This window comes from Phaseolus vulgaris, chromosome 9 (assembly GCF_000499845.2).
Source record: "Phaseolus vulgaris cultivar G19833 chromosome 9, P. vulgaris v2.0, whole genome shotgun sequence".
NCBI lineage: Eukaryota > Viridiplantae > Streptophyta > Magnoliopsida > Fabales > Fabaceae > Phaseolus > Phaseolus vulgaris.
Genome location: NC_023751.2, coordinates 32,611,614 through 32,629,613, shown reverse-complemented (window position 1 = coordinate 32,629,613; position 18,000 = coordinate 32,611,614). Strand labels below are relative to the sequence as shown.

The 18,000-nt window shown below is 32.8% G+C and overlaps 2 protein-coding genes and 1 pseudogene across 2 annotated transcripts; 1 reads left to right on the top strand and 2 right to left on the bottom strand.

Annotated features, from left to right (window-relative positions):
• The first annotated feature begins 486 nt into the window (after nt 1-486).
• LOC137820043 (photosystem I reaction center subunit psaK, chloroplastic) lies at nt 487-1,935 on the top strand. Its single transcript, XM_068623820.1, has 3 exons — nt 487-718; nt 834-914; nt 1,637-1,935. The coding sequence occupies exons 1-3, from the start codon at nt 638-640 to the stop codon at nt 1,862-1,864; spliced, it is 390 nt and encodes a 129-aa protein (XP_068479921.1). The 5' UTR covers nt 487-637; the 3' UTR covers nt 1,865-1,935.
• Nucleotides 1,936-4,118: 2,183 nt separating this feature from the next.
• LOC137820040 (pentatricopeptide repeat-containing protein At4g21300) lies at nt 4,119-7,832 on the bottom strand. The gene is made up of 2 exons (XM_068623819.1): nt 5,003-7,832; nt 4,119-4,228 (listed from the first exon to the last, which is right to left on the bottom strand). Exon 1 carries the CDS (start codon nt 7,672-7,674, stop codon nt 5,128-5,130), a length of 2,547 nt encoding a protein of 848 aa, XP_068479920.1. The 5' UTR covers nt 7,675-7,832; the 3' UTR covers nt 4,119-4,228; nt 5,003-5,127.
• Nucleotides 7,833-12,786: 4,954 nt separating this feature from the next.
• LOC137820042 (probable inositol transporter 2) lies at nt 12,787-17,634 on the bottom strand (annotated as a pseudogene).
• Nucleotides 17,635-18,000: the final 366 nt, after the last annotated feature.

Here is an 18,000-nt window from a genome sequence, read left to right as displayed (position 1 = left end):
ATTTAAGTATTTTCACCATGAATCGATAAGTTTTTTAGCTATATAAGGTACTTAAATAATTTTATATCATGGAGAGTTTAATTTTTATCTTGATAAAAATGATATATGCTTTTATTTGTAATTTTATATGGGCGTGCTATCAGCGTAAAATAATTATTTCTAATTAGGTGATTCCTAACACATCTATCATTTTGGAAAAATTTAAATGAAAAGAGATAATAAATGACTAAAATTGAATTTTGGAATACCAAACTCAACACATTGTTAATTTTTTCTCTCTCTTTCTAATAAATTAAATTTATTTTATTTTTATAAAATACTTGTATTTTATTTTCTAAGTCTAATTAAATAATTATATTATGTTATTTTCTTTTGTTTTGTGTTTTTGTGAAAAATAGGGTGTTACATGGTGGCACTTACGGACATTATCCATTATCCATTCCTCCGAATCATATAATGCCACATGGGACTAACGAATCTTTGGCCATCTCAATTTGGCCTTCTGAAGCCACAAATTCCTCATGTGGCTGCCATTAGATACATCATAGTTCTTCTGCAAACCAAACCAACCCACAAAACATTTCAAGAAAAAAAGAGACCAAACATATTTTCATTTTCCTCTTCTCAGTTTTAACAAATGGCAACCACTGCTATGACCACTCTCCCACAATTCAGTGGTCTCAGACCCCAATTCTCAGCTGCCCCTGTGCACAACCTGGTCAGCACTTTGCCCCTTTTATAGATATATGTTAGACACAAAGATTGAACATGATCTTGTTGTTACTTTCATTTCAAAATGTAATTTTGATAACTGGGTATGTTTTTGTTCACAGGTTGCTGTCCAACCCATGAGGCGCAAGGGGAAGGGTGCTTTGGGAACTCGATGTGACTACATTGGTTCATCCACTAATCTGGTAGGATCTTATGAGTTTCACTCATTTCTAAATCTCCTTGGCCCTTTCTTGTTTCATCTGAGTACTATACAAAGCATACCATAATAGATACTAGCTCAGGTTTTAGATGGCTACATAAGAAATTCTTGTTTGTACATGCAACAATCATGTGAATTGCTGGTTGCCTATGCATAATGGTGCTAAAAATAATCTACTTTCTTGTTCAAATGCAATGAAAAAGAAGTGAGGGAGAATATGTATTTGTCAGTTGGAGTTTCTTAAGTTGATTATAGAATTGTTTGAATCATAGTCACTGAATTCTAAGCATGTATGTCATACCAAGAACCTGGTAACTGTGGACTGAACAAAGAAAAACATTCAAAACCACTTGTTACAGTTGTGAATTGTTTGATTAGTATTACCATGATTTGAAATACTACTGTCAAACTTTTTAGTACATTTTTGGAACACAACTTTTTTTTTAAATTTTTTATTGAAAGTGGCAAACTTGGTCCTATTTTATATATTCAATGATTTTCAAACAAAAATAAGAGTGGTGATATAGAGACCACATACTCATTTATATGATTTTTTGTGTGTACATTTTAGTTACTTAGAATAAGGATGTTACTGGATGGTTGTAGAGCAGAGCTGGTTATACATTTATGTTTTTCCCAAATAGAATGTGAGATAAGAGAGAGTGCTGTTGATATGATAGATGAGATTGTTGAGATGTTGAACAGATTATGGTGGCTTCTACAAGCTTGATGCTGTTTGCTGGAAGGTTTGGATTGGCTCCATCAGCAAACAGGAAAGCCACTGCAGGGCTAAAGCTGGAAGTGAGGGACTCAGGCTTGCAGACTGGTGACCCTGCTGGCTTCACCCTTGCAGACACCTTGGCCTGTGGAGCTGTTGGGCACATCATTGGGGTTGGGGTTGTTCTTGGCCTCAAGAACATTGGTGCTCTGTAAAAACCAACTATCTGCCTTATGCATGCATCTGTAATCAATTAATCATCTACTTTACTCTTTCTCAACCTTAACTCAATCTTCAGCTTATCCTCTCCCTTCTAAACACACACAAAATATAACTCATGAACCAAACACTAAGCATTCATGCAAAACAAAAATAAAAAATAAAAATTAATAGTAGGGTTTTAGGTTTTTTTCTACTCTCTTGCTATTTTATATTAATGGCCTTAATTTGAAGAAGAACTTATTCTTTTTTTCATGTAAATAATAATAATAATAATATAATTGACTAGAATAATTATTAAAGTGCAATAATATTATAAAAATATAAAAAAAATATATAATATGATCAACTAATAATAATATTAAAGTAAAAAAAGGTTATTTATATAATGTTGAATTATTACGAAATAAATTCTTATAACTTTATAAAGCTTAGATGAATTTGCTAAACACTTGATAGTTATGGATTCAAATATAATATTAATAAGAAGTGTGTGTATATATACACTAAAAATTGGATTGATTAGGTGAAAAAAAAAAAAATTATAGCCTAAACTAGGTTTTTTTTTTTTTTTTTTATCTCTATACATTCTTTTTCCAACATCCCATGAAATGCATGAATTAGGATGGAAGAAGAAATTGCCCTTAAATTAAATAAAGTTATTTTAGATCCAACTTTTTTGTCCTGCAATCTAAAATAGGTTTAGACGCAATCCACTCATAAACTTATAAATTGATCCATTTTATAAAACAATAATTATATTTGATCAAATAAAAATAATTATTATTTTATTAGAACACATATATTATATTTTATTTATTTATTTATATATCAAATTATTATATTTAAAATTAAAAATAATTTAATTAATATGATATAAATTTTAGAAAAATATATTTAGTTTTATATTTTATATAAGTTTTTAAAGTGGACTAAAATATGTGTTGCCCTATTTGCTTAACAAAGGATTAGACTAAACTAAAATACTAGCACCAACTTAAAAATTGAATAGAGCGAAATTACCACTAACAATATGCATAGACATAAATGTATTAAGTTGTTACTAGAATCTAAGGTAATATATATATATATATATATATATATATATATATATAATTTATTAGCATGCTAGTAGCAAGAGTCTACATGAGAAAGAAATAATCAAGAGTTGTACTTTAAGCGTTGAATGGTTATTAAAATGAAAAGAAATTGGAACTTTCAAATTGTATGGAAAAAAAGGGCCTCATTATCATAGTCAGTAATCTGAGAGATGAAAAAAAAAAGTGGAAAATTGGGAGAGTAAGGTTCATTGGTAAGAATTTAAGTGTAGATTTAAGATTAGATGGATGGAAATAAGTTTGATGAGTAATATATAATAAGCAAAACTTACCACACCATTATTTTAAAGTTTTAAATTAAAAATCTACATTTGTTTTAAAATTTTGAATTGGAAATAATATGTTTTATACCTTAATAGGTGAGTGTGATGTTATCTTTATTATTTAATTAAGGTGTTTGCTACTTGCTCATTCTTTGACTTACTATAATAAAGAGTGGAAGTGAGTGGAGGTCAACCAGTTTCAGGTTTGTCTTGTTGAATAATTATTTGCTATTTTGTCTGTGGGAAGTGACAGAGAAAGAAAGCATAGTTTTTGGGCTAATCTCTAATGTGATGTTGTTCATACTCTGTTTTCAAATACTATGGGCCACATTTCAAAGGATTGCTTTTCTCACTCAATAATGAGACTCCTTATTATTCCATCCTTTTTTAGCTGCTAGTTTAGAAAAATATTTGGTGAAAATTTGGGTTACCATACATTATTTTTATTCAACTTTTTAGAGGATATTAGTTTTTTAATTTTTTTTTGAGAAAAAGAGAAAAATAGTCATTTATAGAATGGCAAACTAATACATTGAAAGTAGTGTCAATAAATATAAAATGTAAAATTATATGTATAGTAGCATCAACAATTGGAATTGAAATAACTTGTTTCATACCCTTCCCTCCCTATTATAATTGATAGGATTGTAGTGAACCACAAAATTGAAACATGGGTTGGTAAAATGACAAAGGTGGTATATATTTACCTTATCAGCAGCAGCAGCACAAAAACCACAAGATCAAGCCTTTAGGCGTGTCATCCAACTTCATTCACAAGGGTTCACATCACAGCTGCTTTGAAATCAGGACAAGTGTAGGTTTCAATGACACTATCCATTGCGAAGTGAATTTCATTTTCTCAAAAAGAAGACAGTATTATAACCAACTCCTGCCTCTGAACATTCATGGGTTAATTGGAAAAAATAGTTTCCAATTGTATGAGGTAACGAACTACTGAAGATTGACGAAATCCTGAAACCTTGAGGAAATGAAGATAGATAAGCTTCAACCAGCAAAGTCCAAGAGGCATATTGAAATAAAGGCCAAGTCATAACAAAAAAATATGGAGTGTAACAGCCATATTTTTATGGATTTTTCTTTTGCTCAGAAAATTATATCGGATAAGACTGTATGATTAGCTTCAATGAGGTCTAAAGTACATGATCTTCTGAGGGGCATTCTCTCATACATATCAAAGAGATTTAGCAGTGTCACTTCAAATATGCTTTTGATTTTTTGTTGTTCTATTTTTCCTTGTTTCGTTATGGAGGATCCCTTATCTCTAAATATCCTATTAATTTTTCTTCTGTCTTAATTAATTCCTTGTTTCATGGCGATTTTTTTTTCTTCTATTCTCCCATCTCAGTATGCCCTAAGCTATATTGCAAGTACATACAAGTACCACAATCATATCAAATGCAACAAAGTTTCCAAGTCTTCCATATGAGAATCTAAGTGCTTATACAACATAAAAACAATTTCTGTTACGGTAAATATAAATAGAGATTAGAGTGCATAAATTCAACAACAAAAATTAAAAGAGAATAAGGAAAATTATGTTACACAAGTAATCAATGTGGGTTACAGAGAATTTGATAATAAAGGAATGTAGAAGTTACAAGAATGATTGACATGATTTAGCCAATACATGAAGCTCATAAACCATGTGGGTGGCAATTCTCAAGTAAATACCAGATTCAGGAGAGACTATTGGAAATATACCTTTGAAGAATAATTCTAACGTAATAACTACCTGCTTAAGTGATAATTTAAAGCATACTCATGAGTTTGGATAGAAGTTATCTCAAAATGATTAGTTGCGTCAAGTATTTGTTATGACTGTAGCTGAGAATATGAAAGAAATCAATCATTCTTCTTTCAATGCTTGCCCATGATTTGAGGGTGCAATGGAAGGTATGGTTGAGGAACATAACCCTGTTTTCTCAACTCAAGAAGGAGACTCTTCAGAATCAAATAGATCTCAAAAGAGTCTGGGTGATTTCCATCGGCAGCAGAAAACATATGGGTTCCACCATTAACATCAATCCAGCTGTATCCAGGTATCTTCTGAACTCCTTTTTCCTTCATTAAACTTCTTATTTTAAGAACACTTGCCCATTCACCAGCATCAGCATGTACATTAGAAAGCAATACATAGTATCCAGAATTCTTTGGGTCCAGTTCTTGAAGATGCCTTGAAGCTAGTTTAGCCAACTCCACATTGCCATGGAGCCGGCAAGCTCCTAGCAATGTACCCCAAACACCTGCATCTGGAGTGAATGGCATGCTCTTAATGGTATCAAATGCTTCGTGCAAACGGCCAGCACGACCATACAAATCTACCATGCATGCATAGTGCTCCATCCTAGCACAGATACCATATTCTGTAGTCATGCAACGAAAGTAGTGTATGCCTTCATCAACTAAGCCTGCATGGCCACAAGCAGATACTATAACAAGAAAAGTAACATGATCAGGGTGAATTCTAGCTCCTAACATCTCATGGAATAGGTCAAGGCATTCTCTAGCGAAACCGTGGTTTCCATAGGCAGCAATGATGTTGTTCCATGAAACTTCATTCTTCCCATCCATCAGGTCAAACACACATCGAGCCAAAGCTAGTTTTCCACATTTAGAATACATATCTATCAGTGCACTTGCAACAAAAGTATCAAAACCAAATGCATTTCTTGTCACATAGGCATGCATCTCTTTCCCATAATAGAGTGCTGATAAATTTGAAGCAGCAGAGAGGGCAGATGATAGGCTCACAGCATCATACTTGGCTCCACTAATTCCCATTTGGCGAAAGAGATCAATTGCCATTTCTGGTTTTCCATTCTGTGAGAAGCTTGAAAGCATTGAGTTCCAACATACACTATCTCTTTCGGACATTCTTCTGAAAAATTGATAAGCAAGATCCAGTCTACCACATTTCGCATACATATCTGTGATGGCAGATCCGACATTAACATTCTCTAGTCGTTTCTTTAGAATATCACAATGCAACTCCTTCCCTAATTTCATAGCAGCCACTGCAGCACAAGCTGGTAAAACACTAGCCATGGTTAGGCAATTAGGAACCATTCCCTCTTTAATTAACCACCGAAAAATGTTTATAGCCTCCATATTCAGCCCATTAAGTACATAACCTGAGATCATAGCTGTGCAAACTGCAACATCAACCAAAGTATTCTGCTGGAAAATCTTGTATGCCGTCTTTACATCTCCACTCTTGAAGTATATGTCAATAAGAGCACTCTTCAAATAGACATCAAAAGGCACTCTATGTCGCACTATGTAACTATGAACTTCCTTACAATGTTTGAGACTCCCAGATTTAAGTATAGAAGGAAGGAAACTTGCAAAAGTGACCGCATCTGGTTTGACACCAGCAGAGATCATTGCATTAAATAAAGGTGCAGCCTCATCTGTAAATCCATTTTGTACATATCCAGCAATCAACCCATTCCAACTTACCGTATCAGTTTGTGACATTGTATTAAATAACTTGCGAGCATCTAAAAGGTTCCCACATTTTGAATACATGGCAACCAGTGTGTTTGCTACCTGTGGATCAAACTCAAATCCACTACTAATAACAAGACCATGAAGCGGAGCACCAACACAAAATTTTCCTTTCGTAGCACATATAGACAAAATACAAGTATATGTCACTGAATTAGGCTTACTATAAGAGGTCCTCATGTCACGAAAAGTCCCCATTGCATTGCCAAAATCTCCAATTTTCACGTAACCATGAAGCATGACATTCCACAAAATGGTATCTCTTAGAGGCAATTCATCAAACACTAGTCGTGCATCATGTATATAACCATTATCAGCATACAACTTGATCAAAGCACTACCAACAAACAAGTCCACATGAAACCCCATCAACCGAACCATATTATGAACCACCATACACAACGGCACATTATTCAAACCACCACAAGCTTTAATCACATAAGGGAATGTGTATTTGTCAGGTGAAACTTTGTTACCCAACATCTTGAAGTAAAACAATAAAGCAAAATCAAACCACCCCAACATGTAAAGCCCTCTTATCATCCAATTCCAAGGAAGAGCATAGCACAATTCAAGCCTGAAGAACAAGTTCTCTGCATCCTTGATTCTACCACAAAGAACATACAGCCCCAAAATCCTGGAACTCAGTGAGCAAACATCACTCATGCCACCAACAACGACTTGGGTGTGAACTTGTCTAACTTGTTGAAGCAAAGAAGCATCTGAACAAGCCCGGAACAAAGATTCCAAATGGGGTGTGAGAGAATCTTGGGTCTCCGGGGGCAAAAGATGTGATTTTGAGATAACATTGTTGCATATGTTTGTTGCTGTGTGCATGAATTTGGACCTTGAAAATGCAAGTCTAAAAATAGAGCATAGATTTGATGTGTTATACATTTTTCAAAGTGAAAGGGGCATAAGCCATAATCAAATTTGAGAAACCAAAGTAGTGTTGATGCGGTGTTAAAGCATACACCCATAATCAAGTTTTTCACAATTGGTTTGGTAGCATCACAAACTGAAACAAACGTGTCTGCTCACAAGCTTTGCTCACATTTAGTGCATGGACATGTAGTATGTCTCTCATTCTTATACTCCTCTCAATATTCATTTCGTCTTCACATTCCTCTCTATTTTAAATTACTAAAACATTTAAATATAAATAGTAGTTTTGTTATAAATTAATGTAAACTAATGAAATCCGAAAGATGGAAAATGTCCAAACTTATAACTCTAATGAAATAAAAATATATTTAGATATTGGGTAAATAGTCATTTCACTATTATTAGTATTGACATTTTTTTTAACTACAATAAAATAATAAAAAAAAAAAAAAATAGTCTTAGTAAAAAAAACTTTAATTTTGTTAGTTCTATTTGAATTTCATTAATGGTAGAGGTAATTAAGAACATGTTTGTTCTTTAGTAATTTTCAGGAGGTGTGCTTATTCAAAGAAAAATTAAATGTTAATATGTAATCAATCTTATACTAATATGCATTCAAAATACTGGATATAAAATATATGAGAGTAGAGTTGGGATAAATTAATTATTTTTCTTATCAACCTAATTATCTTCTTTTTTTTAAACTTTTGCAATTATTTTCATTCGCTACTCTCTTTATTAAGTCAATGCAAATTTAATAACGTGAAATTTCAACAAGATGAAAGAAAGAAGAATATACTCTTATTTATATATTGGTTCATCTGATAACACATATTACATCTTGTTCTATATCAACTAATTGAGTTTCATTGTGCAAACTAACCTTACAAGTTACAACACTAGTATTATTTTATAACATGACCACTAGCTAACCTATCGAGTATTCTTTTGGAGTGTAACCACTATTGGCTAACCCGTTGAGTATTTTTTCAGAACGTAGTCATTCTTGACTAACCCATCGAGTATTCATTTGAAACATAGCCACTTCTAGCTAACTTGTCGAATAGTCTTTAAACACTTAGTCACTTCTAGCTAAAAACCCAAGTATTATTTTGGTACACAACCTAGTTAACCCACAAAGTATTCTTTTACAATAGCCATTTTTTACTAAGACAAAGATTTGTCTAAAAATGTAATCTAAAAGATAAAAAAGGTTCACTGACTAGAGAGGGAAACATCTTTCAACATATACAAGGTTTAAGTACTTTATTAATTTGCTAATGAACACAACAATGTTCTTACAAAACTATTATAGGGCTCAAAAAAATAATTTCAGTAGCGTTTTAGAACTTTGCAAAATATGACTTAGATTTTTGTTCTTTTCTTCGAAAGATGTCTTGAAATAGACATTGAAGAAAATAGTCATTGCAAATCCTTTTCTAATCCAAAATGTTGTGTAATGCACAAAATCGTATAGGTCAGACTGTTTTTTCCAAAGTTGACAAAACAAGCGTTAAGTATAACAACTTTAGATTATTTTCCAAGAAATTGTTGATGTTGACATGTGCTTTTATGAATCAACTTGGCACACGAAGGAAACAAACAATCTCTACAACATAGAATAAATATAAAGATATTTTCATGAAGTACAAGATTAACTTCAATCTTCATGCGTAGTATTGAAGCAAAACATTCCTTATCAGATGAAAATAGAGACTGCATAGTGTTATAGCGTTTGCTAGACGAAACACTTGTGTCTTACATGATATGTTTGTGAAAAGAACATTTCATCTTATAAATGAAGTATGATAATGTTTTATACTTTTTTTTGTATATCAACACTTAATCAAAATATAGGCAGTTGGATTTTTCTCCAACAAAGATGAAGAAAATTGAAAATGAAAAATTCGTTAACAACATTTTCAAGCCTTCTTATCTTAAGCTTTCAGTTTTGTAAATTCTTAATTATCATATCTTAAGGAGTGTGGCTTAAACTTAAAGAGCTTAAACATTATATTTGTTTGTAATACATAGAAAACCTAGTCTAAATTGAACTTTGTATTCAAAATCTTCCTCTATAAAACTATTATGTTATGTATAAGCTAGGAGTGACTTGTTTGATAAAGAATACTAGTGGATTTTAAAGCTTCAAGAAGCTACTATAAATAATATTTGTGTTGTTAAGTCAGGAGTGACCTCAAAGAATACTTGTGTTTCATTTGAATTATCAATTGTAATTTTTCTTTATTTTTCTAAATTAGACCTTGAATCTGATAATATTTTATTATCTAAAGATGTCATATGATAAACACGTATATAAAGAAAGTTTTTAAAAACTACATTAAAAAATTTCAATCTTTTTCTTGTGTTTAATCTCTTCTATATTGTAACCCAAGATATTAAATTTAAGACAATCTCATATCATATTAGCATGCTTCAATCAAAATTTCTTATAAAAGTTTTCTTAAGTTATAATCTTGAGTATGATCCTTGTATTAGATATATTCTTATATTTAATATCCCAGTATAATTATACATATTTAACTTTACACATTTAATAAAATACATGTCTCACTAATAATATTTTTAATTAGTCATTTTTCTAAACTACTTTGCATACTTATGGATTTGATGAAAGGCAATTTGACAAGCAACAATCCTTAAAGTGTTGAATTTAAGATTACAAGTTTAATATGCCAACTTGAAGAATTACCATGTCTTTTTCTAATAAATCAATAAATACTATTATTGACAAAATTAGATACTATTTTAAAGACTAAAAAAATATTGATATCTAAATTAGTTTTTATTATTGATAAATAATTTCTAAATTGGTATCTAATTAGATACCAAAGTTTTAGATACCAACTTTAGAATCTAAATAATTAGTAGCTAAAACTTAGGTATCTAATTAGATATCAAATTAGAAACTATTTTTTTATCAATAATTGAAACTAATTTAGATACCAATAGCTTTTTTAGTCTCTAAATTAGTATCTAATTTAGTCACTATAGAAACTAATAATTTTTTTATCTCTAAAATTGGTTTCTATTTAATGATTTTTTAGTAGTGAAAAAAATATAATAGGAAATACTACATTTTTACTTTGCATTAATCAATAAATGGAGCACAAAATTAAAAGAAAAAACATGTTATGTCACTTATATAATTGTGCTATGCGTCCCTTTGTCTAGCAACAATCCAAGCTTTATAATTTTAAGAGATGAGTGAAGTTATGAATTTACTTTAAATTATGATCAACTGGTGTATGTCCACAAACTATGATCCTTTAAATTTGACCCACACACTAAATATTTTAATATAATATAGGGTTACATATTTTTTTGTCTATGTAATTTTATAGAAAATTGATTTTTGTCCCTAATCCAAACTTTAGAATTTGTAGATATTTGTAGTAAGAAAATTATTAGAAGTTGGTCATATTTCATGCTGACTTATCATTAACAGATTTTACATACAAAAAAATTATTGGTAAGGACCTATTCTGATATGAATCCACTAGCAAAGAAGAGATGATTCTTTGACATTCTAAGGAATCAACTTGAGTTGGAGATAGCTTAGGCACTTTTAATAGAATTGGATCAAGGTTCTATGTTTCAAGAACTCACCAAAACTTGCACCAAACACTAAACTCATATGGAAGATCCATCTATTGCCAATTGAACCGATTAAATTGTGCAAAAAGGCAAATGAACCGATTGAAACTCTTAAGAAAGCAAATGAACCGAACAGAATATGAAAAGAAGCTACTGAAATGAATTAAAACAGAAGCAAATGAAAATAGCCGAACAAAAGTGCAAGGAAAGGCATATGAACCGAACAAAAGAAACTAAGACATGTTTAAGCTTCATATAATATGGAGATGAAAGAAAGAAGAACTTATGGAGATGGATGTTTTGATTTGATGATCACGCCACTTGGATGGTGAAGGCTCCAAGATGAGTGAGCTAGTGCCGTCACTTGAGAGAACCAAATGCACTCAAGATAAGACAAGGTGAAGGAGAAATCAAGTTCTCACAAATTCTCTCTCAAATTGAGTAGAGTTTCTGTATTGCTAATTTCCAATCTGATTTTTACAAAGGCAAGCACCTTTATTTATAGCCTAAGAGGTGCTGAAATGAAAAGCTAATGAAACTCAAATTACCCCCCAAATGACATAAAAGTGGTGCCAACTTAGAGCATGAGGAAGGTGTGACTTCCTCTCTTAGTTTGGCACCTCCCTATTACGCCTACACCCCTCTACTAAGCTCACACCCCTAAGCTTCCTATTATTTTCCTAAACTAAAGGCCTAAAAATGCTTTTACAAAAGAGGTGTCTCATGTTTCCCTCTAAGCACCTTCTAACACAAAGATATTACAAAAAGAGAAAACAACCTTCCATTATTTCCTAATGCCTTGAATTGACTTCTTGTAAGCCTTTGAGGTGGGCTACCAACTCCTTGAGCGTCTAACACTTGAGCCTCTTCCTCTTCTTGTCCTTGAGTATTGGCCTCCATTTGGTCTTGAACTTGATCTCCATCATATTCGAATAGTTTTCCTACAACAAGTACTCAAAAGGTGTAAAATTTGAACTAAGAATAGAAACTAATTTTGCATTATAGTACATAAACGAAAAATATATTTAACTTTATACTATACACTATTTTTTAATATTAACTTTTTTGAAAAATTAATTTTTATTATGTGAATGCCATTTGGATTCCACCAACACGTGAATCTCGTATTTATCTTAATAAAAAAGTGAATTAGAAAAAGAGTGTTTTTATTGCTCATATTTGAATGCACTTAGTAGCTATTTCAGTTTTTGTTTGCCATAAATAAATTATCATGACATCAATTCAGAGTAGTGTAAAATTTAAAGCGGATGCAAGAAGATATACAAAAACACTTTCTCAAATGTTTTCTTGTTTTCTTAACATTAGTTAGTGTAAAGGAGAAAAAGAAGCCAAATAGAAAATGGTTATGTTAGAAGATCAAATTCTTGATATTGAAGTTTCATAATCTGAACCCATAGTTCATACTTTCGAAGACAATTAATTTACTATTTAAAGCTATAACATCTAAACGTGACTCAAACAAGTTTTTTCTTTTTCTTGTTTGAGTCACTGTTTCTCAGAACCAGAATATCTCTTCTGCCAAAACTTGAATTGCAATGATCTTTGTTTTAACATCTTCTCTACTTCTTCCATTGGAACCCCTTTGGTCTCAGGTACATAAACAATGACAAAGAAAATGGCCACAATGGCTACAATTCCAAACAACATGAATGTCCATGCTGTCCCAATAGCTTCTGTCAAGGACAAAAAGGATTCTGAAACAATGAGATTGGAAATCCAAACAGCTGTGGATGCTATTCCTCCACAAACTCCTCTATACCTCAAGGGATAGATCTCAGAGTTCACAACCCATGGAACAGTTCCCATCCCTGGTGAGAAGAATATTATGTAAAGAGCAAGTCCTATTAAAGCAGCCCAACCATATTTGCTAGGACACCCTCTAGTGTACCATGCCCTATGATCACTGCCACACAACTTCTTTGTGACATCATTGGATATCAAACATGCCCCAGGTAAAAGCTGCAGATTTAATTGAAATTAGTGTCAATAAATATAAAATTATATGCATGGAGGTGTCGACATTTGGAATTGAAATAACTTGTTTCATTCCTTTCCCTCCCAATAACTAATAGTAACCTGACATGCAAAATCCTGCTATATGCATTATGTGGTCACAATTGGAATTGAAATAACTTGTTTTCTAGCCCTTCTCTCCCAATAATGGTAAGAGTGTTGTGGCCACAAAATTGAAACATGGTGTTGGTAAGATGAAGAAGGGTGGAATGGATTTACCTTGTCATCAGCAGCACAAAAACCACAAGATGGTGAAGCCTTTAGGCATGTCATGCAACTCCATTTACCAGGGTTCACAGCTGCATTGTAATCAGGACATGTGTTGTTGAACTGAGAGGTTTCAATGGAACTAACCATTGGAGAATGCATTTCACTTTCTCGAAAAGCAACAGTTAGCATAGCCAGGGAGAACACAACTCCAAACAAACTGATCAGAGCAAGCTTTTTCCTCCCAGTCTTGTCAATGAAGTATATGCTCAGAATTGAACCAAATGCATTCAGGCCAGATGTGATGAGTGACAGAAGAAGTGCTGTTCTGTTAGATGCAAAACCTGCCAACTGAACAATGGTGGGGCTGTAGTACATCACAGTGTTGATCCCCACAAACTGCTGGAAGATTAGAAGGCCTGTGCCTGCATATAAACCTCTTCTCACAGCTTTGGTTCTCAAAAGTTTGATCATGCCCACCTTCTCTGATGATTCTATTTCCTTAATTTCCATATCAATTGATTCCTTCAAAGCCTGAATTTCACCTTCAACTTCCTCAGGCGGGTAAATCTTTTTCAGAATTTCTTGTGCCTCCTCTTCCCTACCCTGTGGGAGCAACAATGTAACAACAATTAAGATTTACAGTTTCACATATGAATGACAATCCATCAATGATGATAATCTAACCTTGCGATATAGCCAACGAGGTGATTCTGGGAGTGTAAACATTAACAGAACTTGAACCAAAGCTGGTACTGCTGCTACCCCTAACATCCACCTCCATGTCCCTGGTTTGTGAACAACAAATTATGCACAAATTCATTTACATACTACATGAACAAAAGAAAACCAAAAAAAAAGTTCAAGCATGTATGTTAGAGATCCCAGATCGACTAGAGATAAAAATATTTCATATATATAAGTGGATGCAAACCTCACCTTATAAGCTGGTTTCATAAGGTTGAGTTAGACTTAAAGTCCACTTCTTAATAATGTATGCGCATGGAAATGGATTATCTCATGTATGTTCAATTTCTTTTTTTGTGACAGTTTCTTTCTTGGTAAACATTAAATAGCTAAGGCCTATCTAACACTATCAATAAGGAGAGATACATGACAAAAATTTAGATGCATGTTCTTATATGTTTTTATTACTATTTTTCAATCAATATTAAGAAAGTTTCAACTTAGTTACCCTCTTTAGTCCATGGATTACAGAGGTTAAACTCCAAATTTTGATAAGAGAATACCTTTAAAGACACTCAAGGATATTGCCTATATATATAGAGAGAGAAAAACATTTCATGAATACCAACATAGGTCAGGCATGTATCATAAATTTGTGAGAAAGTGAAAAGTGACAACACAGTTTCCCACCTTGGTGAAGGCCAAGTTGATGAGGTATGAGAGAAACTGTCCTCCAGTGACGAGAAAACTGTTAAGACCGACAAGGGCTCCTCTTACTCTGGTTGGTGAAGCCTCTGATATGTAGAGGGGTGATGCCATGGAAGCCATACCAACACCAATGCCAACAAATACACGACCCACAATGAGAACAACTGGGCTACTGGCAGCAGCCATAATAACAGACCCAATAAAAAAGAGGGCATGGAGGCCAATCAACAAGATCAAGACGAGGTGGAGGAACAAATAGAAGACGCCCATGGAGGTCAAAGTCCACCTCAAAGGATTACAAGAAGCATGTTCAAAGCTTTGGGAGCTAGAGGACATTTATTTTCTCTTTTTGTAATTTCTTTAGTTGAAGGTGCTTAGAGGGAAACATTAGAAACCTCTTTTGTTTTAGCATCTTTTAGGCTTTAGTTAGGAGCTTTAGGGGGGTGTATTAGTAGATAGGTGTAGGAGTAGAATAGGAGGTGCCAAAGTGAAGGAAAGAGTCACACCTTCCTCATGCATGGAATAGGCGCCGGTTCTAGAATGTTTTAGGAGGGAATTTTGAAATTGTTTAGCTTGCTTTTTCAGCACCTTAGGCTATAAATAGAGGTGCTCTCCTTGTAAAATTGAGATTGGAATTAATCTAAGAAAACTCTACTCAAATTTTGAGTGAACTTTGGAGAGCTTTGAGCCTTCTTCTCTAGTCTTATCTTGATGGATCAATGGAGTCCTCAAGTGGCGGCATCACTCTCATCTAGGAGCATTCCACACTTCTAGTGGCGAGATCATCCATCCTCCTTCCATCTTCATGAGCATTTCTTCTCTCCTTCCTTTCTCCTCTTTCTATTGTTTGTGTTAGCTTGTGTTCTTGAGTTTTGGTTAGATGTTCTTGCTGTTTTTATGAGTTTTTGGTTCGGCAGTTTTATAATTCTGTCCATTCATCTTGTTCCTTTGTTTTTCTAGCTCTTTTGTTCGGTTCAATTCATTCCTTAAGTAATATGTTCGGTGCAATTGCATTTTCTTCCACTTTAATCGGTTCAATTTGACTATAATTGGAACATCCAAATGAGTTTGGGATTTGGTACTAGTTTTTGGTGAGTTCTTGTCTTAGAACAATGATCCAACTCTAAGAAAAGTGCCTCTATAATGTCCAACTCAAGGTGATTCCTAAGAAGGTCAAGAACCTTTCTCTATGAGGTTATTGGAATCACATCACATCTGCTACAACAATTCCTTTCTTTCTTCCAAATCGATCGTTGATCCATCCTCCAACTGAAGCCCCTATGATTGCTCCAGCAATTGCAGTACTCACTATGGCTTCCTGAGATTTTTTTTCCCAATGTTCACACAAAATGAGTATACCAAAAGTCATATATCACCATAAATTTGTTTCATAACAAAGAACCACAGTTTCACATAAGCATAACTCAAAAAGTGTGCTAGATTTTGTAGCACCCCAATAGTAGTTTACTCACAATTCCAATTCAACAACACAAATACTATAGCACAACATGAAATTGAAATCAAACAGTGAGATGAAAAAGAAAAGAAAAAGAATCTGACCTTTATGACATAGATTTGAGGTCATATAAGTGTTAAATTAGAATTAAAGTGTTCCACAAGTTACTTCCTTTTCTTAATGAAGTGTTTGATGATTGATTACGCAGGTTAAGAATATAAATAGGATTTGGGGGATTTTCAATGGTTGCTGTAGTTGGTGCTCAATTTTGCTTTGTTGGCCAACACCCCAATGGGACCAACGAAACATTTCTTGTGCTAACACATGAAAAATATTATCTTAAAAAAAAATCCTATGATTTTTCGTGTGTAAAAATATGAAAATAAAAAACTAATTCAATAAAATTGTGTATAAAAAGATATATTTATGATTTCTCGTGTGTAAAAATCTTAAATAGGTTGATTATAATTGTATGAGGTTATTTGTGTGATTGTTTGAAACATAGAAAAAGATGAGTTTGTTTTTTCTGCAAGTTGCAAACAGAGAGCATGTAAGCAAGGGCATTAAAGTCCATTATAGGTTTCAATTCACAAGAACTTTGAATTGATTGAAAGACTGAAACTACATCAATGGTCTGAGAGAAGATTGATATTACCTGAAGCCAAGTTTTTCTGTCAACTGCTTTGAACTCATCTCTGATATACAAAAGAGCCCCAGATATAACTCCTGCACTTACACAAACACACCCCAGTTCATTATCAACCCAATAATTACAAACAAAATTATAATTACAACACTAATCATCATATTATTATGTGCTTATATATATTAATCATATGATAAAAATAAACCTCATGTACCCTTATGTAATATACTAATCTATCTTAAATTAAAATGATTCAGAAGCAATATACAATAGTTTCCAACATATAATCCTAAATAAATGAGTGATTTTGAAGTTAGAACTTAGAAAAGCATGGAGATGTAAGTGGGAATGGTGAGAAACAGAGGAAAGGGTTGTTTCATCTAGAAAAAGAAAACAAGTTTTTTGATGTTTTTTCTTGAGAGAGAAGAAAATGGTTAAAATGGAGTATGATAACTTCGATTTTTGTTTTGTTTTGTTATTTACCAGTGTCATAGCCAAAGAGAAGACCACCAATTCCAGCAGAGAAAGCAAGGCGAAGAACATAAGGGTTTTTCCATGAAAGAGATAAACATTATCTGAAAGCTGAGATATCAGCCTCGGGCACACCATCTTCCATGGTTGAAGGGTGTTAAAAGGAGAAAATTAAAAGAGAAAGAGAGAAAAAAACAACGTTGGTGGTTTTTGTTTGAGCAAAGGTAGTGTGTTGAGTGTGAGATACGGAGAGAAGAGGCTTCAATGGGTAGTGTATTTATAATGCCACAAAAATGTAGTGATGACGAGTTTGGACACTAATAATGGAGTCAAAATGGTTTTCTTTTTCACTTCTTTGTTGTCCGATGTTAAGGATGGATCCTTTTCTTACAAAGACATTTTTTTGAAGGATAAAGACAATGGAAGCCAAAATGATAAAAGTTCAAATAAACTCTTCTCTTAAATACTTTTAATCATAATAATTGTGTCTTTTAAAATGTTCTTAATTGTT